This window comes from Monocercomonoides exilis, assembly GCF_001643675.1.
Source record: "Monocercomonoides exilis strain PA203 chromosome Unknown scaffold6-2077815, whole genome shotgun sequence".
In the NCBI taxonomy this organism is placed as follows: Eukaryota; Preaxostyla; order Oxymonadida; family Polymastigidae; genus Monocercomonoides; species Monocercomonoides exilis.
This window is the reverse complement of record NW_027150551.1, coordinates 1,123,093-1,144,465: the sequence shown is the minus strand read 5'-3', so window position 1 is coordinate 1,144,465 and position 21,373 is coordinate 1,123,093. Positions and strand designations below refer to the sequence as shown.

At 41.9% G+C, this 21,373-nt stretch overlaps 6 protein-coding genes across 6 annotated transcripts; 2 read left to right on the top strand and 4 right to left on the bottom strand.

Annotated features, from left to right (window-relative positions):
- Window positions 1-482: 482 nt before the first annotated feature.
- MONOS_14649p1 (uncharacterized protein) lies at window positions 483-6,191 on the bottom strand (the record flags this gene model as incomplete). Its single annotated transcript, XM_067867466.1, has 1 exon — window positions 483-6,191. The coding sequence occupies one exon, from the start codon at window positions 6,189-6,191 to the stop codon at window positions 483-485; it is 5,709 nt and encodes a 1,902-aa protein (XP_067733878.1).
- A 972-nt stretch (window positions 6,192-7,163) lies between these two features.
- MONOS_487 (uncharacterized protein) lies at window positions 7,164-8,897 on the bottom strand. The gene is made up of 3 exons (XM_067874972.1): window positions 7,781-8,897; window positions 7,596-7,674; window positions 7,164-7,529 (listed from the first exon to the last, which is right to left on the bottom strand). The coding sequence occupies exons 1-2, from the start codon at window positions 8,816-8,818 to the stop codon at window positions 7,624-7,626; spliced, it is 1,089 nt and encodes a 362-aa protein (XP_067733877.1). The 5' UTR covers window positions 8,819-8,897; the 3' UTR covers window positions 7,164-7,529; window positions 7,596-7,623.
- Window positions 8,898-10,560: 1,663 nt separating this feature from the next.
- On the top strand, window positions 10,561-17,089 carry MONOS_486 (uncharacterized protein; the record flags this gene model as incomplete). Its single annotated transcript, XM_067874961.1, has 1 exon — window positions 10,561-17,089. The coding sequence occupies one exon, from the start codon at window positions 10,561-10,563 to the stop codon at window positions 16,813-16,815; it is 6,255 nt and encodes a 2,084-aa protein (XP_067733876.1). The 3' UTR covers window positions 16,816-17,089.
- Window positions 17,090-17,198: 109 nt separating this feature from the next.
- Window positions 17,199-18,353, bottom strand: MONOS_485 (putative U3 small nucleolar ribonucleoprotein imp4; the record flags this gene model as incomplete). The annotated part of the gene is made up of 6 exons (XM_067874950.1): window positions 17,199-17,623; window positions 17,686-17,788; window positions 17,864-17,973; window positions 18,030-18,113; window positions 18,183-18,291; window positions 18,351-18,353. The coding sequence occupies 6 exons, from the start codon at window positions 18,351-18,353 to the stop codon at window positions 17,199-17,201; spliced, it is 834 nt and encodes a 277-aa protein (XP_067733875.1).
- A 99-nt stretch (window positions 18,354-18,452) lies between these two features.
- MONOS_484 (putative LST8-required for transport of permease from the to the plasma membrane-like protein) lies at window positions 18,453-19,945 on the bottom strand. The gene is made up of 6 exons (XM_067874939.1): window positions 19,849-19,945; window positions 19,574-19,782; window positions 19,327-19,498; window positions 19,199-19,273; window positions 19,017-19,117; window positions 18,453-18,916 (listed from the first exon to the last, which is right to left on the bottom strand). Exons 1-6 carry the CDS (start codon window positions 19,942-19,944, stop codon window positions 18,655-18,657), a joined length of 915 nt encoding a protein of 304 aa, XP_067733874.1. The 5' UTR covers window position 19,945; the 3' UTR covers window positions 18,453-18,654.
- Window positions 19,946-20,094: 149 nt separating this feature from the next.
- On the top strand, window positions 20,095-21,364 carry MONOS_16783 (putative Guanine nucleotide-binding protein subunit beta-like protein A). The gene is made up of 2 exons (XM_067869654.1): window positions 20,095-20,248; window positions 20,372-21,364. Exons 1-2 carry the CDS (start codon window positions 20,140-20,142, stop codon window positions 21,238-21,240), a joined length of 978 nt encoding a protein of 325 aa, XP_067733873.1. The 5' UTR covers window positions 20,095-20,139; the 3' UTR covers window positions 21,241-21,364.
- The last annotated feature ends 9 nt before the right edge of the window (window positions 21,365-21,373 follow it).

The window sequence follows — 21,373 nt, the reverse complement described above, 5'->3', positions numbered from 1 at the left end:
GTGCAGCGCCAACCGCCATCTTCAAGTGCCCCTCTTTCCCCACAATCAGCCGGCTTCCATCCTCCCCTTTCCCTTCAATCGTCGTCGGCTCATTTCCCCTCTCGATCGCTCCCCGCAATTCACAAGAAGAAATAATCTGTAGAATGCGCTTCTCCTCGGTCATTTTCCCCGAAGCATACCAAAGCTCCTCGCAAGGATAATCGTCAGTGCCGCACCCGTCTGTGTGCCCATTGACCGTGTTCACATATATTATTTCCTCTGCTCTCGGAAACAGATACTTCAGAAGCGTGTCTGTTCCATCCGGAAATGTTGGATCAATCACCCACATCGTTTTCTCCTCCTGGCCTTCTGTGGCCGACCCTGCCCATTTATTTCTGTCAATCATCATCCGCGGCGCGGGCACACAAGATACACATCGTATCCCAGCATCGCATCGTTGCTCAGGAATTTGTTGTTTTTCATCGAGTATCCAACCTCGCTGCTCAAAAACTCCATGTGCAGCCCTCCCCCAGCCCGTCTGCTTTCTTCACTTTGCTCTCTTCAACTGTGTTGTTGTTGAACAGCAGCTCCCCATCGGCTGACACAGTTGCAACGACGCTTCCTCCTTTCGACCCACTCCCCAGGCAGCTGATAAAAGTGAACCAGCAAAAACTCACACTCAAGCTCTTCCCGGCTCCAGCACTTCCCTGAATTACCCCTCCGTTTCCTTCCTTTCTCGTCAAAAGTGTGAAGTTGCTCTTTTCAACCATTGCGCTCGCCAATTCCTCAACGAACAAGACCCCCTGATTCCCAAACTGTGTCGGCCCTGACACTTTCGAGTTTTTCATTTCAACATGGCTCTTCGACTTCGCACAAACAAGCCCTTCGATTGACCCTGTCTTCAGGTTGTTCCATTCCACATCCTCTAGAGTGCATCGGCTGCTTGCCCCGCTTATCTCAACCACAAGCGCTCCCACCAGTTCTATTTCGTTCAGCACCCCCCTCAGAATATGGAGAGCACCACCTCTCACAATCACATACCCAAAGTCGATCTTCTTCGATTGCGCGTTCACCGAGCAATCAACCAGCGAAAGGGCGGAGCCGCTGCACAGAAGCAGACACTTTCTTTCGGCTGCTGCGAATGTTGTCGAAACATTGAATGTTATTCCACTGAATGAGATAGCGTTGCTTGTCTCGATGAGTCCCTCGCCTTCTCCTGTTCCATCAGACACCACATTTATCAGCGTTCCGTTTGCCTCTGCTTCAATGTCCATCTCTTGAGACCTCAGAACAATTGGCTTCGCAAAACAGAAATGCTCCATGAGCCTCAAATCCGCCTTCAAACCCCCAAATCGGATCAAGCCACCATACTCCAGCGTCCCACACGGATAATCTGAAAACCCGCAGCCTGTGTAGTCAAGCCCGTTCTCCTCTGCTCCCCCAATAAAGCAAGGCTCCACAAATCCTCGGAAATACAGCACAAGCGGAATCTCGAATTCTCGATTTGCTGTGCTTCTCTCAAACCCCATCATGTCTTCCGCCAACATGGCTTCTGCTTTGAAGCACTGCAGCCAATCGCCGGCAATCTGCCTCAGGTCTTCTCCATCAACAAACAGCTGCTTTCCTTTCCATGCACTGCAGCCGCTGAAACTGACATTATCGAGGGCGAGGCTCCAGACCCTTTCGTTCAAAAAAAGATACATCCCACCCCCCAATCCTTTCCCTCCATTTTCGCTATCTCCTGAAGGCACACCACAATTCTCAAAACTTGTGCTTTTAATGTTGACCGCATTTCCGCTCCCAACCTTCCCCATGACCCCCCCGCCTCTGTTTCCATTCCCTTCTTCACACATGCCACTGAACTTGCATCTTTGGATGCATATGCTTTTCCCATCCCCATTCGCCTCGTTAATGAATAAGCACCCTCCATCTCCATTTATCATCCTCGTTCCACTCACGCTGCTGTTCTCAACCTTTATGGAATTGTAATTCCAGATCCAAACTGGCGAATTCGCGAGCATTGCACCCACTTCCATTTTGAATCCACTCATCACCACATCTCCCCTGTCCACAAAGACAGCAGCAAAGGAAACAGGTTCGTTCACATTTTCTGAAGAATATTCCAGGCAACAGTTGGCAATGAAAAGCGACAACGAAGAGAAGAGAAAGGCTTTTCTTGCTGCTGCAAACAGCCTCGGCACACTCAGCGACAGATTTGTGAGAAAAACAGGAGAGTGGCACATCACCAGCCCATCCTGTGCTGTTCCCCCTGCATCTTGAACTGAGACAGGCGCAAGCGCTTCAGAATAGACATTCGCAGGTGCAGAGGAGATCGCAATTTCCTGCTTTATTGCCGACCCGGAGACAACCTTGATGCTGTTCAACCAGCTGCTTATCCGATTTTCAATGCAATAATCAATCGTCATGCAAGCAAAAGAAGGAAACCCACAATGCGTGTGATCAGCCCCAATGTCGCCGTCTGCAATTATTTCTGCCTGGAGACTGCAAAGATACACATGCAGAGGTATCACCGCAGAGCCACTTCCATTCTCGCTCCCGCTCAAAGCCAAAGCGTCTGATGGCAATTCCGACGAATCAAAAAACCCAAAAGAAGTCGTGTTGATCATTTGCGAAAGCAAAATCCCACTCTCGCACCCAACAAACACATCCTTCCCATATTCCGCCCTGTTCTCCTTCACCTTCGAAAATACAACTGCATTCATTATTCCAAACCAAGAAGAAGCATCGTCACAGCGAATGCTTATCCCTCCCCCCTTTCCACCCCATCCTTCTTCACTCTGCGCGCTGCATTCCTCAAACCAAGTCGACCCATTCACAACCAGATCGTCATTTCCTCCCAGCCACGCACTCATCCCTCCTCCTTCCCCTCCTTCCCCTCCTCCATCCCCACAAGCACAGCAGCCACTGAAGCTGCATCCATCAATTGCTATCTTTCTGCTTTGGCTGCTTCCAACCCCATTCTTCTTCCCAATCGAAATGCATCCTCCGCTCCCACTCATCCTCTTGATGCTGTTCATCGTGCATCCTGCGCAGTTTAGCATCCCAGATCCAGACAGGCTGATCAGCGAAGCAGTTCCAAACGCAATCGGCGACAATGTGGAAAATCGGCTCAAAAGCAGGCTCCCTCCATTTATCTTTATGAACCCAAAGCCAAATGCAACATTTCCACTCGATGAGCATTTCAGCGAGCAGTCAGCCATCGACAGCTCCTCAGACTGGCACAGCAGGAAACAAGAATGCTCCCCAAGCTGCGCAGATGCTGAAAAAGTCAAGTTCGCAATGAGCGATGCAATCTCAACTGTCACCATTCCTTCAGACCGGCTGCCACTCCCACTCCACACTTTTATTTCTCGCCCTCTTGTGAGGCTTTTCACCTCCCACCCATAACCATCAAAGAGCAGATATTCTGTCCATTCATAGCCTCCATTCAACGAGATGAATCTCTTGCCGCTGGGAAATCGAAGTCCTGCTGCATATCCAATGCTTCCGCATGGATAGTTGGCTGTGCCGCAACCTGTGAAATCTCTGTTTTTCGCTCCCCCAACAACCACTGCTCCAGAAAAGGTCTGAAGATATGCAAGAAGAGGAACAGGCTCCGTCCTGCACTGCTCTTCAAACCCCATCAGATCGTCGTCAACCATCCCTGCTTGTGTGAACCCGAATGCGCCCCTCGTTATTGACGAGCTCAACGAAACCGCATCAACAAATATGTTGTTCCCCTTCCAGGCTTCGCATCCGCCGAACGCAGCATCGCGTATCCCAAAACTCGATGAACTTCCTGCTAGTTTCAGATGCATTCCTCCTCCTTTTCCCTCGCTGAACATGTCCTGCGGCACTGTGCATCCCTCCATTTCAATTCTTTTTGTGGAGCCAAGTGTCAGTCTCCCCCCTGCTTCCACAATGCAATTCAAACATCCTCCATTCCCTTTGCTGCACACACACCTTTCAAACAACACCCCGTCCAATTTCAGCTCGTCCCCACTCCCCAAGTCCATATCAAAAACTGTTCCGCTTCCTTCTTTTCGCGTGACGTCCCTGAAAGTCGCATTCTCCAAATTGAAGCAGTCCAGCGTCGACGACTCCATCCTGAGAGCTGACACGTCAGAAAATACCATCGACTCAACAGCTGTGCTCGACACATTCAAGAGTCCTGCTGATATCGATGCAAATGCCGTGGTGAATGGAGAAGCTTGCGATGGCTCAGCGGTTATTTTGCACGACCAGAGCACAAGCTCTCCTGTTGCAGAAGAAATCCAGAACAATGGCAGAGAAGTCGATGTGGAAGAGTTCCTGACGACGACCAATCCTGCAAGGAACGCATATCCAGTTGATATTTGGAAAAGAGCTTTTGTATTCGAAAAATTGGCACTCAACTTTGTCCCAAAGTCCCTTGATCCTTTAAATGAAAGAAATTTCGAGTCTATTGTAAGTGATCGTTCCACGTATGAACCTGTTGCTATATTTATGTACACTGGAGTGCCTTTGCTCGCTACAACGGCAATCTCAACAGAGTTGAATATCGTCAAGCATGGAAACTTTGCCCATCCGCATCCCAAAGTGTCCGTCCCATCGACGTCTGCATAAATGTTACCAAGCTTTCCAATCCAACTGCTTTTATCCCCTTTCTCTGCAAAAACTAGACGATTGGCTTCCAAGTGCTTATTTGTACAACAGAGAACAAATTGACTCTCATTCAATACATTCTGCCATGGATTTGCTGCATAAATATCTTTTCCGTTTCCAAGCGCATCGCACCCAAAAAACAAGCAATAAGAAAGTGAACTGTAATGTGTCAAAGAAACATTTCTTGAGTCAAAACATATTGCTCCTCCAACAGATGCATTGGCACAACAATTTTCAAATGCAACATTTGAATATGATATTTTAGCTCCTTCCCCATTCCAAATAGCACCGCCTCCATTGCATTCATAAAAGCTATTTATCATATTACAATTCCCAAATAAGCAATCTAAAAGAATATCCACATCTGAAAACCCATTATGAAAGTGACAACAACCTCCTCCCCAACTTGATTGGCAAGATGTCATGTTGTTATTTCTGATCGTTAAAGGACCTGTTCCCTCGCAAAGGTCCAAGCATGATCCGTAATTAGTTGTTGATATTAAACAAAAACTGTTGTTTATCGATTGCATTTCGCAGCTTTGCCTTTCAAAGATACATCTTTCAACTGACGAATTCTGAAAATCTGTATTTTTAACAATGCAAATGCCAGAAGAAGAATGGACAATAATTGTACCTAAAGATTGCTCGTATATGCAGTTGTCAACGCACGTGTCATCTGTTCCTGCGTGATTAATCTTCAAACCAATTGTTTTGGAGCATCTCAAAAATGTCGAGTTCAAAAGATTTAGAGAGCCATCTGACACTTTTGGAACAATGCAGCCTTCGGTCGGGTTGGTCACAGATGAAACAATGCAGGACGACAGCGCGAATGACGCGCAATATTTGCCAAATGTGCTTCTCTCGGGACGTTGCTGCGATATATTCTGGAAGGTGCTGGATTGGACTGAGACCCAGTGAAAAGTCGATGATTGGACAAGCGGCTTTGAATTGCTCAACAAAAAAGACGAAAAAGCTGAGCCCTCGACCTCAACCCTGCTTTGGCAACCTTGAAGTGCACCTGCCTGATGAACAGAAACCAACGACGGAAGAAGGCAATTCGATCGAGTTGGAATCAAAGACAAATTGAAAAAGCAAATGAATCCGCCGCACGAGTGAACAAATGCATCAACTGAAGGTGCTGGCGATGAAAGCAGGCAGCCTCCTGCAAAACACGTTGATTGCCCCAATAGCCGCACAATTGCATTTCCCCCTGCTGAAGTGAATCGAATGTTCAAGCAACTTATCGACGAATTATCAGCTGAAACACAGGACGCAATAAAAGTGTGGCATAGTCGCCCCGCAATGTCCTTCTCGGCCGGTGGAGTCCTCGCGTCGCTTTCTGTCTCCTTTCCACACAAAAACTGGCTTTTTTCAATTTTCCAAAGTTCATTTGAGCCTGGCGCTAAAATCTCGCTTTCCTTGTGCACTTCACGCAAATCAACATTGTGCATGCTTGCAAACACGTAGCATTGGGCCCTTCCAACAAAAAAAGACAAAAACAAAAGAAATAAAATCTTCATTTTAATCCGATTTATATTAATATGGGCGATTTTTGCAAACTCAATCATCCACAAATTCAAAATGATTTCTTCCATTTATCGTTGTGGTTCTCTTTATTCAACATTTTGTTCAACATCCTTTTTGAAAATATGGAGTTCAAAGAAGTTTTCTTCGCTTCAAAATGAAAAGGAGATATTTTTTAAAAAAACAATAATTTCTATCAAATTTTTTCATGTTATTCAAGACTCAACCAACACCTTCGAATAATCACAAATAATCATTTTTTCGATATGGGTGATTGTTTTTCTAATCACATTTTTTCATATAAAAATTTCGGTTCGGAATTATTTTTTGAATGCAAATAAATGAACACTGAAAAGTGAACAAGCAAATTAGAAACATCTTCATCTTTATTTGAGCTTAAATACAGTTTGTGCAAAAAATACCGGACATCGCACAAAATACCGGACAAGATCGATTTCTCAATAACCGCAAGAAGAAAATTTCTGATAATTTTCCTCAAAATATATCTCATCAATACAAACTCATGTGATATACAAGACTTTCAAAACAGCTTCATTTGTGCTCAGAAAAAATTGTTATTAAATTCTCGGAGAAATAGGATTTTGAGTTTCTCCGAGAATTTAATAACAATTTTTTCTGAGCACAAATGAAGCTGTTTTGAAAGTCTTGTATATCACATGAGTTTGTATTGATGAGATATATTTTGAGGAAAATTATCAGAAATTTTCTTCTTGCGGTTATTGAGAAATCGATCTTGTCCGGTATTTTGTGCGATGTCCGGTATTTTTTGCGATGTCTGTATTTAATTTTCATTTTCACCTGAAAATTGAACAAAAGGAACTTTACAAAAAAATTTAGATATATAACTATCATATTTAAAAGGGCGAGTGTTGATTTCGGTTAGATGCTCCTGCATTTTAGGAAAAAAAATTTTTTAAGGTGTACCATTAACAATAATTTTTCAAAATGATAGATTTTCATTCCATTAGAAAGAACAACTTGATGAAAATAAAAAATAACCAGAATTGTTTATTACATAGAAAAAATAATTACTGAAAATTAAAAAAGACAAAATCGTTTTATTTAAATAGAAAAATTCATCAAAAGTCAGATTATCAAAAATTAAAAATTTTTATTTCAAAAAATATGCAACATTGCTATTAATAATTTGAATATGAATAGATGTCATGAATGTTTATATACAACTGTGCAAATTGCTGTAAATTAATATTGAATATTTGTTGAGATATTTGAATTTTAAATTTTGTCCTAATTAAAAAAATTCAGGAATAAAAAAACCACCCTATTCAATATTTTTCATTTTTCTTTTCTTTTCTTTTTAAAATGCAAATTTCTAATTATTTCCAAAGCAATAAATCAATCTATAAAGGCAGAATATTAACAATTAGCAATTTAAAATGCTTTTGAAGAAAAAATAAATAACAAACTTTGTTATCAAATATTCTTTTCTTTTCTTCACACAATTTCTGCAGGATTAAGGAGCGCATGCGATATATTCATTTTAGCCTATAAAAAATTTACAAGTGCATAATAATTTGGGAAAAAATTCAAATTGTTCACAGTTCTTGCTCATTAAACAAACGAAAAAATATAAAATAAAATAGTTGCAAACCCTCGTTTTCCAGATAAGTTCGTCCCTTCTCTTTAATGTTGGTATTTCACATTCAGGTTCTTTGTGCAAAGGTGCTTTTCTTCGATTTTTGATAATTTTCTCTCGAACGGTTTCCGTTTTTTTGCATGGATATGATGCAGAAGAAGGTGATTTAAATAAAAAGTGTGTCTTTCTGTGAACAGTTGGATTTGGATCAACTGGAGAAGAACGATATATTGCTGCACCAGAAAACCAAGGTGATTGGGAAGAACATACAAATGGAAGTTTTTTCCAGCATTCAACATGATCTGAATATGTTTTAACTGGACTATGCCTCACATGAGAACGTGAAAGAACAACTCTACGAATCAGATTATGTGATGAAGAGCGCTGGTGATAAGTCGAAGGGCGGGCAGACTCAAATTGAGGAGTAAAAGAAGAAGATTTCTCAATTCTACTACATCGCAGTGATGACTTAGAACGAGGAATAGATGATTTACATTCTCTTTTCGCATTTGAAGAAGCAAACTTAGTGGTATTTTGATTTGAACGTATTTGCGAATGATAAATTTTCTGAATTTCCAAGTGATCAAATGCATAAAATTCATCATCTTCTGCAGGTTTTTCAGCGTGAAGCTGATTTTCAAACAAATTTGATGAGTGCTCCTTTGTATTACGCTGAAGTAAGCTGTTTTTACTCTCAACATCACATAATTCCCAACCTTCTTGAGAAATATTTTGCTTTTCACTCATTTTTTTCGTAGAAACATCACTTGTAGATGCTGAAACAAACACAGGCAAAAAAGAAACGGTAGCTGTTGGAATGCAATAAAGAGAAGAAAATGCAAATGAATAAGGATAAATCGACGATGTAACGCTTAAATTACTTTGCTTCGCTGAAGAAACTTCAGAACTGGATACAGCTCTTTCCAGTGGAAACGATTCAATTGAATTAAATTTATGAAGAAACTCTTTTTCAAAATGGAAAGCGTTCAATTTATTTTTTGTTTTATCGGATTTATCAAAAGGTTGTCGTTCACATTCCGAGGAAACAAACATTAAAAATCAAATAACCTAATAATAATTTATGTTATCTCGATTGCAACCAATAATTCTGCGAGAAAATATTTACAAAAAATATTATGGTAAAAATCAATGAAAAATGATATTTCCTCAAAATAAAATCGTACAAGACGTCCCAAACATTAATCTTGAAGTATGGAAAACAGGATATTTTGGATTCCCGAAAAAATGGAGAATGACTATTGATTGGGTTCATCAAACTTTGGAACTGGAAACAGAAAAAAGTGAGGATATTATTGTGTATCCATTGACAGGTTTTCAATAATTATATGAAAAGATAGAATTATGAAATTTAATGAAAAGATTTAGTGAGTTGTGATGCATTTTGTCGAATGAGTGGATGGTGTGGAGAAGGTCGGTTTATTTACGGCGTTGATATTACTTGGATGTCGTTTCAGAGGTTTCATAATTTTGCTAGTTTTTGATTATAATCATTTGTTCGAAATCAATAGCCAGACGCTTTATTGTACCATGAATGATTCGTACAAAATATATTCAATATTAAGTGATTTGTCTTCGAATCACAGAAAATCTTGAGGAGTATAATTTAAAGTGATAACATAATCGAATCCATTCTTGTTTGTAGCAGAAGCTGCTATCTGCGAACAAAGACAAGCATTTTGTATAATTCTACAAAGATCCATTTTAATACGATTTACAATGATTATTGCTTGCAAAATTCTACATAATTTTAATATTTGTTTTCTTATTTATTTATTCTTGGGATGTTTTGGTTTTTTCTCTTTTTCTTCCCATAAGTTGTCAAACTCAAACTTTGAAATTTGATTTTATTTTATTACAAGGATATTTTGGTTCCAAATAAATTTTAATAACAAGATACTGTTTCTTTGATTTTTTAGCTTCTGATTTTAATGACGGAAAAGGCATTAAATGGTATTCTCAACATTCTTTGAAAAATACTTATATTAAATCGAATTATCAATCATATTTAATTCAAATTTTTCCGAATGTTGTTTGTTCAAAATAGAATTAAAAGAAGTATCTCTGTCACTGCTGCAAGGATTGGATGACTACAAGAAAACTTCTGAATCTGAGAAGAATTTTCTAATTCACATTCAGCAAACGTTGGCACAGTTTCTTTCATCTGTCAAAGTTGAACTTAACGAAAAACGTGAAAAAGAAAGACAATTAATATCACGAATTACACAACAATCTCTTTCTTCGCAACAACAAATAGACAATTTGAAATGTGAAAACGAACAATTGAGTGATCAACTATCAATAAAAAATTCTGAGTTACAAGCAATTTCTGAACAATGCGATAGTATTTCAACTGCCTGCGAACAATTGATTAAATCAAAACAACAGATCGAAGAAGAGTACATCCAAATCAAAGATTCTTTAGAAGTTTCAGAAGCTCAACTCAAAGAAAAATTAGAAATAATTAGCAGAAAAGAACAAGAGGAGAAAAAATTAGAAACTGAACTTTCTACACTTCAAGAGAAATGCAACAACAAAATAGAAGATAATAATCAATTGAAAAATCAAATCGAAGAAGTAACTCGTAACAGGGAAGAGAAAGAAAAACAATACAAGGAAATCATCGAAAACATTCGAAATGAAAAGGATCGAATTATAAGAGAAAAAACAGCAGAATATGAGGCTCTTCAACAGAGATGGAAAGGTATCAAAATTATATATATAAAGATTGAACTTAATAAAAGAATTATGATAAAATTGTTTAATCATATTTTCAAATGCTCCATGCCACCAATTCCAATTTAGATACCTTTGCTTCACACGCAACAGAGTCTGAAAAGGAGATCGACTCCGTGCGGAGTGCGTGCCAGGCGGAGCTGCAAGCGCTACGTGAATCTCACCAGCGCGAAATCACCTCTCTGAAGAAGAGCTTTTCTGAGGAGCGCGAAGAGATGGAGCGGCAGGCAGAGCTCGAGCGGCACAAGCTGCGGGAGGCGAGGGACGACGCAGAGCGTGCGGCGGAGAAGGCGAAGGAGGAGAAGGAGGACGCAGTTGGAGAGATGCGGCTTCAGCTGCTGAGAGAGAAGAGCGAGCTGGAGGAGAAGCACCGCCGGGAGCTGAAGGCGAAGGACGAGCGGTGGGAGGTGCTGGCCAAAGAGGACCTGAGGAGCAAGGAGGCGAAGCACGCGCAGCTGCTGGAGGAGAAAGAGCAGGAGATTGCATCGCTGCAGTCTGACTTGAGGGGCAAATCGGCTGAAGTGGCAATTGAGAAGAAGGCGCGGATGGACGAGGAGAGAAGGCACGCTGAAGAGTCTGCGCTGCAGCAGACGCAGGAGGACCAGCTGGGCAAGCAGAAGCAGCAGCACGCAGAGGAAGTGAAGGCATTGAGGCACGACATCGAACTGCTGAAGATGGAGGCAGACGGCATGAAAGAAGAAAAAAAGAAGTTGGAGAAGCAGATTGCGCTTTTGGCAGAGAAGAACGCGAGGAGCGAAATGGAAATAGAAGACGTCTCTGCGTCGACGAGGGACTTTGTGCAGTCGATGGAGCTTTTGGTGAAGATGGATGTGAATCTTCCCTCTTTTCTTGCTATTTCTGCATCGGGTGCGCCTTCACTCGCATCTTCTTCAGCCTCTTCGGCTTCTTCTGCAGGAGCTGAGCCATCAGCACTGGCAACGTCTGGAATGCCGTTCAGTTCAGCAGCACCTGCTTCTGGCTCATTTTCTGCTTCAACTTCAAGTTCATCTTCAAACTCAGCTTCTTCTTCTTTCTCTCCTCACTCCACACCCACCGCCCAACATCCTTCTCGCACTCCACGAACAGCGCTTCCACCTGCCCAGGATTCGATTTCGCTGTCGATTCCTCCCTTTTCGCCTTCGAAGCAGCAGAGCATCACACGCCACTCTTCTTCGCGCTCGCCGCTGGACAGCCGGACGCACTCAGCGCTGACGACACCGCCACTTTCTCGCTCTCATTCTTCGACTCATTCACGTTCCCAGAGACAGTCTGAAGGTCAGTCTCCGCCTCTCTATCCGCTCCATTCACAGGAGCGCTTGGACGCTTCTGTGTTGGCATCTGACCCAGGCACACCGAATTCGCGGAGGCTGCTTGCTGCAACAGCGCCACATTCTTTTTCACATAACAATGAATGTAATGAATTTAGCACTCAACAGAATAGCACAGCAAGTCTGGTTCAGCAGCAGCAGGTGATGGACAACTTCCTGGATGCGACGCAAAGGATGAGCATCTCACTGTACATGTCACCTCCAGCGATTGTGAAGGACATTTCTTCAATTAAACCGATTCCGAGCTTGCTGAATGCGAGCAACGGCGCGTCGATAGCACACAGAAGAGCTTTTTCTTCTCCGTCTGCGAATAACTCAGCAGCATCAGCTGCTGTTGTTGGCACAGAAGGAGTGCCTTACTCGTCCTTCTCATTGACAATGCCGTCAAACCAAGCAGTTATTCCCACGCCGCTCTTGAGTCGCACACAAGGCAGTGTTACTTCTCCATCGAATATGCTTCGCTCGCCGCCTTCTGAACTGTTCTCTTCGTTTTCTCCGATGCATTTCTTGGCAAAGTATTCCCTGATAAAAGCAGAAGGAGAGGAAGACAAAGAGAAAAAATTGGATAGAGAAAGCTGGAAGGGAGAAGAAAGCAACGACAAACTGCGATTTTTGGGTTCGAAAGGAATGCCATCCACATTCGACTCGTCTGCAGTTCAATCAGAGCTGTCTGAAAAACCAGGCTTAACTTCCAATTTCGCTACTGCTAACTCAACATTCTCTTCCTTTGCGTCTCGTTCGCTTTCCTCTGACCTGAATCCGCAGCCGCTCACACTTCCGTTCTACCTCCGGGCGCTGCTTAGCCACACCATCACGCACAATGCAAGAGAAGATGCAGTCAAACACCAGCTGCTTCTGACGCTTTCGCAGATGCAGACGCTCCACGAGAAGGAAAGTGAGGCATTGAAGCAGCAGCTGGAGACAGCGTACAAGGAGAAGAGCAGCCACCAGCAGCAGAGCTACGAGGAGCTGAAGCAGCAGAGGGAGAAAGAGGCAGAGCAGATGCGGGCGAACCAGCGGCTGCGGGAGGAGCTGCACGAAAGAGAGACGGCGCTCAGCCAGCTGAAGAAGCAGCACCGCCAGCTGCAGGAGGACCACTTGGCACTCACGTCAGACAGGAAAATGACTGAAAACGAGACGGCTGCTGCGAAGATTGCGATGAAGCGGGCGGCGGAAGAGCTGACCGTGCAGAAGAAAGCGCTGGAGAGCGCGAAAGAGAAAATTGGAGAGCTTGAAAAGAAATGTGAAGAATATGAAAGAAATGTGGATGAGTTGAAACGAGCACTGGAGAAAGAGACGAAAGAGAACAAAGTGCTGAGAGATGCAAAGGGAGAGCTGGTGATGCAGCTGAATGGAGAGAAAGCAGAGAACAGTTTGCTTAAAAGCCGGGGAGAGCAGATGGAAGAGCAGAACAGCCTCGAAAGAAGGCGAGCAGCGAAGGCCGAGCAGCAGCTGAGTGAGATTATGCAAGTGGTGCAGCGGCTGCGGAAGGAGAAAGAGCAGATGAGCGAGAAAGAACTGAAGGCGCTGTCGGATGTGAAGAACGCGAGTGCGAAGACGTCTGGGCTGGCGACGTCGTTGGAGATCACACAGCGGGAGCTGAGCGAGGCGCGGGCGAAGTTGAGTGAGATGGAGCGGAAGCTGCTGCAGACGACACACGACCTGGATGTGTCTCAGTGCCGCGTCGACTCGCTCACGAAGAGGATCGCAGAGAGGGAACAGAGATTGCAAAGAACAGAGAAGGAGAAAGAGGAAGCCAGCGGGGAGGTGGTGGAGGAGAGGAAGAGGGTGGCGCAGCTGATAAACGACTTGACGGTGCTGCAGAAGGAGAACAAGAGAGCAATGGAAGAAAAAGAGGATCTGGTTCAGGAGAAGCTTGTGGTGGAGAAAGAGGTGGAGAGAGTGAGAGAAGAGGCGAAGAGAATGAAAGAAGCGAAAAACGATGTGGAGACGCAGCTGGCGATGATCCGGGTGGAGTTGGAGACGCTTCAGAATGTGCATCGCAACTGCCACGCGCAGGCAACAGAGACGCTGAGGCAGAAGATACAGAAGATGGAAGTGAAGGAGAACGAAGAGAAGAATAAGAGCGACAGTGCGAATGATGAGAAGGAGAACAACTCAGTTCGAGATGAAGGAAAGGAAAAGAGCAGAAACGGGTATCAGTACATAAGCGGAGAAGGCGAAGCAGAAAGCGAAGGCCTGTGGCTTCAGACAAGAAGGAGAAACACAGAGAGACCAAGAAGAAGAAGGAAAAGAGGCGGATGGGCTCGCAATGCTTCGCAGAATCGGGTGGATGAAGGAGGAAACGAAGAGACGAACGAAGACGAAGAAGGAAGAAACAGAATGCCTTCTGAGCAGACCGCGGGATTGTCTGACAACTCAGATGAGACTGAAAGAAGAAGGAGGCGGAGGCAGAGGCATCTGAGGAGGAGGAAAAGGAGGCAAGAGGAGGAAGAGGAGAAAGTGAAAGAAAACGAGATTGAGAAGGAAGAGAACGAGTCGTCGAAGCAAGAGAGCGAGAATTCGTCGAGCAGCGAAGACGACAGCAAAGAATACGGCAGCAACGACGACTATTACGACGAGTACGAAGGGAGCAACGACTATCTGTTTGTGTCGAGGCAGCTGACGCTGACGCAGAAGGAGTTAGAAAACACTCAGAAGCAGCGGAAGGAGCTGGCCGAGGCATGCTTGCTGCTGATGAAGGCAATGGAGCTGCTGCGCGATGCGGTCAATGGCACGATTGTGCTGAAAAGCAAAGCGAATGGTGAAGATGCGACAATTGCAACACGGCAAGGGATTCAGTCAACGAAGAGCTATTCTTCAGCAGGTGCACAAATAGGATTAAGCAACACATTCAATTCGTCGCTTCCGCCTTCCATTCAGCAAGTTGCAATTACGCAAGTGTCACAAGGCCAGCTCAGAAACGAGGATTCGAAGTCTGCCGAAGAGAAAGAGGAAGAAGAACAGGAGGCGCTGGAATCGCTTCAGACTGTGATTTCTATTCTTATGAACGAAGGCTTCGACGACTCGAACCAAGACGATTCTGGCTCGCCTCTGCAGCAGCTTTCGTTGATGCAGTCGTTCATTGCCACATACCAATCACCCATCTTCTCATCATCACCAGCCCTCTTCCCGAACATGCTTATGAACTCTGATGTGTCGGCGTCCTCTTCTTCCTCCTCCAATTTCTCCGCGGCGCCGATGCAATCTTATTCGTCTCAGCTTATGTCTTTCATTTCGACTGCTCTTCATCTCTGCTCTCCCCTTCAAGTTGCTTCGGTGCTTTCTACTTTGTCGTCGCAGAATCTCAAACTCCGCTCAGCGCTGAGAGAACAAAGAGACACAGATCAAAGACTGCAGAAGCTGAACGAGGAATTTGCGAGTCTCAGCAAGTATGTGGCGCTGCTCCAGAGTCGGATACATGCTTTGGAAAATGACAGAAAGGCGACAGATGAGAAAAACAGTGATGTGAAAAAAGAAAGCAAAGATGAAAAACCACTCTGGAACATGGAGGAAGAGAACAACAAGGAGAAAGAATCAGGAAAGGAAATGCAGAAGGAATGCAAAAAAGCGAATCCGTCCAATTCGAAGCACAACAGCTTTTCAGAACTGTTTAATTCCGATTCTTTTCAGATCATTACGAATAACGGAAACCGAAATGGAAACGAAAACGGAGAAATAAACAACAAGAATCAAAAAAGTGGTTTGGAGAATGAGCGCAAGAAGAACGAAGATGGGCAAATAAGCCAAAATGAAGAGGCAAAAGATACGCTCGTTGCGAACGAAGGAGCCAACAGCGAAAGAACCACACCGGAACACCTCCAGTCCGCTGCCCAGGCAGACATGTCTCCTCTTCTGCTTCCGCTCGGCACGTTTGCCGGCACTTCATCTAATCTGCGCTCTTCAGCCACGTTACACGCAATCCGCGCCAATCCTCCGTTCCCTTCGCTTTCTCTCCACTCGCCAAGCGACTCTTCTCCATCACCTGCTATTGCTTCTTCTTCTTCCACTTCTATTACTTCTTCTTCTCTTCTCCAGAGCAACTCACCGATATCGCTGACTTCTTCTCTTCCCGCAGGCTCGTTTAACTCGATGGAAGCAGGAACCTCAAAACTGGCACCTAAGCCACCACTTTCGCGCACACTGCTTGGATTAACAACGCCTTCTTCTTCTCCTTTCTCGTCTCTTGGTTCGTTTGATCCTTCCAACACTTCTTCTTCTTCTTCTTCGCCTTCTGTTTCTGCGTCACGCCTTGCAGCGAACCTTCCTTTACAATCTCCCGTGTCTTCTTCTTCTTCTTCTTCCATGTTTTCTTCTTTTCGGTCCCAGCAAATTATTCCATTGCTTTCTCCACAATCTGTAACCGCAAACGATACGACCCCAAATGAACCTTTAGACACAACACCTTTGGCTTCTGATTCTGCTTCTCCTTCAGCTGCTGCTACTCGCTCCACGTCATTGCTCTTGCCATCTGTTTCTTCACCCACATCTTTCACTTCTGCCAGTTCTGTTACTAACTCTGGCCCTGGTGCTGGCTCTGCTTTTTCGTATCATCCTTCGTCTTTCTCTCTCGCTAACTCAAATCACATCAACGAAGAAGCACCTTCTGAAGCGAATTTCGTTTCATCCGAATTTGACATTCCCGCATTCAATTCGTTTTTGACTGCGTCTGGAACAACAGCTCAGCTTCGCCCGACGTCTGTGGAAGAGAACGCATCAGTCTCACCTTCGCCTGCTGAGTCTCCAGAAGACTATTCATTTCCAGCAAACCCAGGCTCCTCTTCTCATCTACGGCCGATGCCTTCTTCATTTGCTTCGCTTGGGTCTCGGCCTTTGCCTTCTTTGCAGAACTCTTTTATGCCATCTGAGCATCGAGGGTCTTCTTATGCTGGCTCGTTTTCACAAGCATCAGAAAATCCACAAATGAATTCGCTAATAAACGACAGTCAGAAACAGAACAAGGAATGATTAAAGACAAATCGTGTTTAATTTTTGAGCAACTGTTCCAATTGAAATTACTTTCAGCATCACCAATATTTGTGAACTGTCTTTATTTTTCGCAAAGATACTCGTTATTTCGAATGTGATAGCTTAATTTTTTGTGTTGAAGTTTATTCATTTCATCAAACATTTTCGTTTTTTGGTGTTTAAGTTATTCATTTATTTTTCATAACCCCTGTTTTAGTTTCTATTTTTCAACAATCTATTTTGTTTTTCAAAAAGAAAACAGCATTTTCAAAGTGAAGTGTTATACCATTTTAATGCAGTTTTAAAGTGAGATGGTGAAATGAAAGCTGTCAACAATGTTTTCAGCAATGACAAACGATTCATTCATTGACATCCTTTTATATCTACAGTAATTTAGCTTTCTTTGCTGTGTTCATGTACGGTTTGAGTTCAAATTCTACGTCTGCTTCTTTAATATCCGCAGTGCCCAACGTTATCTTAAACAGCCTCATCTCAAAACGTGGCCCGATTTCTTCTAACACAACTTCACCTTTCTCATCTCTGGAGTGTTTGTGATGGCGAAATGATATGTAGTCATCTTGATTGAAAAACGTGACGATGCGCTTGCTGTCGGGCTTAGGAACAGGAAACAGTGCCTGAAGCACGTTCCTAACTCGAATCCCCAACGGCGTTTTCAAATTGTGGAATATGAGATGTGGATATTCTTCTGGCATCGTGGAGTGCGTTTCAATATCATGCCTTAGAACTGTATTCACAATTCCGAAATATGAGGTTGGTCCGTATGGAAGGTGACTTACAATCATGCCATCTTTAGCATAAAAAAAAAAAGGAAAAGGTTTAAAATAAAGCAAAAACAAATAATAATCTAACCAGGTTCTCCTCTATGTTCGTGAATTATAATTAGATCTGTCACGTCCGCAGTTCTGCATGCATCAATCAGTTCTGGTATGACGTGAGAACCTCTGTTGATTCTCTGAGAGTTTGGGAAAAGAATATCTAATTCCTAAGTCTCAATGAAACATAACACATAGAAGAAAATTGAACATACTTTTACAAATTGAAGAAGGCGTGAACTTGGATCTCTTGATGTTGTAATCACAATTTTTGGATCTTTCACTCCAATATCTGCATATTCGTCGTCAATTCCAAGTCCAGCCTCTAAAAGGTTTCAACGTTTAAGAGTTATTTATAAACGAATTTCTGATTTACGATACCTGCAGTTTCTTCATCATCAAGTTCAATCTCACGACTAAGTTCTTTCTCGTGATATCTAAGTTCAGTCGGGATTGGTTTCCCCTCTAATAGCAATAACAATATTTGAGTTTATTTGAAAACTCTTTGACACTCGAAACAAAAAGAGTTAAAACCTAATTCTGCTTGTTTTATAAGTCTTTTCCGTTGATTGATTAATGCTTCCTTTGTTCGTAATGACTTTTTATATATATATTCTCTACGAAGCCTTGCTGTTCTTTTTAACTGTTATATATAATACATAACATCGTCAACTTAAAAATACAGAAAACGATCAATCACACCATTTGACAAAATTATTAAGGGTATCGAAAATATCAAAAAACAGTGAAAAGGCTCATAACATTTGATCCATTCAATTCAGTTCTATTTACAAACTCAGTGAAATTTGAATTACAGTTCTTTGCTAAAATCAGATAACTTTAAAAATATGAAACGCAAAATTCCATTTTTAACAAGAAAATAATTAAAGAATGTACTCTCAAATAACAATAAAACAGAAAATGAAAATGAAGTGATAACAGATAGCTTTGAAATGAATATAAAAACCTTAAACAAAACAATGAATAATTTTTTCACTAAAGAAATTCAATCGTCCTCTGCCAGTGCAACACACAGAGCCGGCCTTTGCCGTTCAATTAAAGTTCGAGAAGCACTCATCCCTTCAAACCACTGAAGAACAAATCTATCAGACGATACTGTGATGAGACTGCGCCCGTCTCTGGTGAATGCGCAATCCCACACCCATCTTGCGTGATGAATAACGTTCTTCCATTTCAGTTGCACTGATTCTAATCGTGTCATATCCCACACCTTTGCAGTATGATCAGCCGAACAAGTGGCTAATAATCTAAGCACACACACATTGTTTCACAATGAATGTAACACACAATAATTAAAAAAGAAATAATGATGATGATCAAAACTATGGTTTAAAAGAATTAACATACGTTCCATCTGCACTCAACAAACATTTATTGATAAACTTTGTATGAGCCTCAAAGTCTTTCAAAAGAGCTATCGGTTCAAGAGAGAAAATGTACACATGACCCTAAAAGTAATTATAATTTCAAAAATATGTTTTCATTTGAAAGATTGGTTATTCATTTTTTTTCAGAAATGGTCAGCAAACAGAATTACCAGCAGCAACAAGAATTTGAGCTGTTGGAGCAGTCGTCAATGAACGTATCATATCTGGTCCAGATTTCTACAGTTTTTAAAAATAAATAAACAAATATCATTAATAAAAGTTTTGCATACAAATTTTATAATATTATCACTTTCAGTTGTCCATTTAATTTTCCACTGAAAAATATCTCCATTTTGACAAGAAATATAAATAGTCCACGGTTCAGTAGGATGTCTTGCCATTGACGTAACTTCAGACTCAAATTGCTTCATTATCAATTTTTTAGGTGCAGCAACAGGATTTCTTAAATAAAAAGACCAATTATATTTTAAAATATGTTTTAAGAAATAATCAAATGAAAAAATAAATATGACATACAACTGCAACTTCCACATAAAGATTTTTTTATCATCTGAGCCAGTCAATAATGTTCCATCTCCTAAATATATCATGCACGTGACGTTTCCTTCATGAACAGGATATCTCAGTATTGATTCATGAATATCTCGCTTAAATATGGTTATTAATTTAAATCCACCAACAATAAAAAAGCGTTTATCATCTGTGAAAATGATGCAATTTGCGTGCTTATAGAGTATTTGCAAAAAGAACGCAACAAAATTAAATTATGAAAAAACGAAAAAAGTTCGTACAGTTCCTTCCATTTTCTTTTGTTCTACTGCCCTGGACATAGAAAAAATGTCGATTTGCCTGTCGGTACCTCCAGCAACAAGAAGAACATCAGTCATTTTGATCGAGAACACATACTAATATTTTTTGTCTCGAAGAATTAATGCATTCATTTTGGAGTTATTCTTTATTCAAAAGAAAATATCTTTCTTTTAAAGTTGTTTCAAAAGATCATCATCATTTTTTGATGATCACGATAATGTTTTAATATACTTATTTAAGATATCAGATTTATAAATCAGTCATATCTTTTGATGGCTTCTCAAGGATCTGGTGTTGTTTCACGGGGCTCATATAAAAATCATGGAGATTGGGTTACTTCAATTGCAGCAGCTGGTGATCACATTGTTTCAGGATCTCGGGGTTTGTTTAAAGCATGCTTTTCTTTTACCAGCAAACTAAAATTACTTATTCATAATATATAATTGTCCACCCTTCATTTCACATCATGCTGAATATCAAATTTTTTTAAAAATTGCTTTTCAGACAAAACTTTGTGCATGTGGAAAATTAATGAAACCCATCCAGAATCATACATAACACCAAAAAGTGTTTTGACTGGACACAATCACTTCGTCCAAGATATTTGCCTGTCATCTGATGGACAATATGCCCTTTCAGCTTCATGGGATAAGACATTGCGCTTGTGGGATCTTTCAGCAAAAAAAACAATTGCCCGTTTCAATGGTCACACAGACGATGTTCTTTCAGTTGCCCTTTCTCGTGGAAACCGCCAAATCATTTCAGCTGGGCGTGATAAAACCATCAAATTGTGGAACATTCATGGCGAATTGAAATACTCCACAGCCGAGTTGCCAGAATGGATTACCTGCGTGAGATTTGGAATGGCCGATGACCTCAACCCAATTGTTTCAGCAGGATATGACAGAATGATTCGCGTGTGGGACAGAACAACATTTGCTCAGAAATATGCATTGACAGGCCATACAGGATACATCAACTCTATTGCCATTTCACCAGATAGCGCTTTCGTTGCATCAGGTGGAAAAGATCAGGTTGTGAATCTTTATGACCTTAACACAGGATCACATTTGTACACATTGCAAGCTGGTGATGTGATCAACTCTATCACTTTCTCTCCAAGCAAATTGTGGATTGCTGTTGGAACTGATTCAGCTCTCAAGATTTTCTGCCTCAAGAAGAAACAATGCATCATTGACTTGAAGCTTCAGGCTGCTGATCGCGAAGTTGCAGTTGATGCTGAAGCTGAAACGAAAGAACCAAAAGTTCCAAAATGCTTGTCAACTTCATTCTCAATTGATGGAATGAATTTGTTTGCTGGCTATTCTGATGGCTTCATCAGATCTTGGAACATTCCAGCCACAACTCAATAAGCAGTTTTCACTTTTTTTAATGGTTCACTTCTGTTGGATATTCCAATAATGTTGACTGATCATATTTTTGTTGAAATTATTTTTTTGAATCCAGAAATCAAAAAATACTGAGGTCGCCCTTTCATTTAATTTT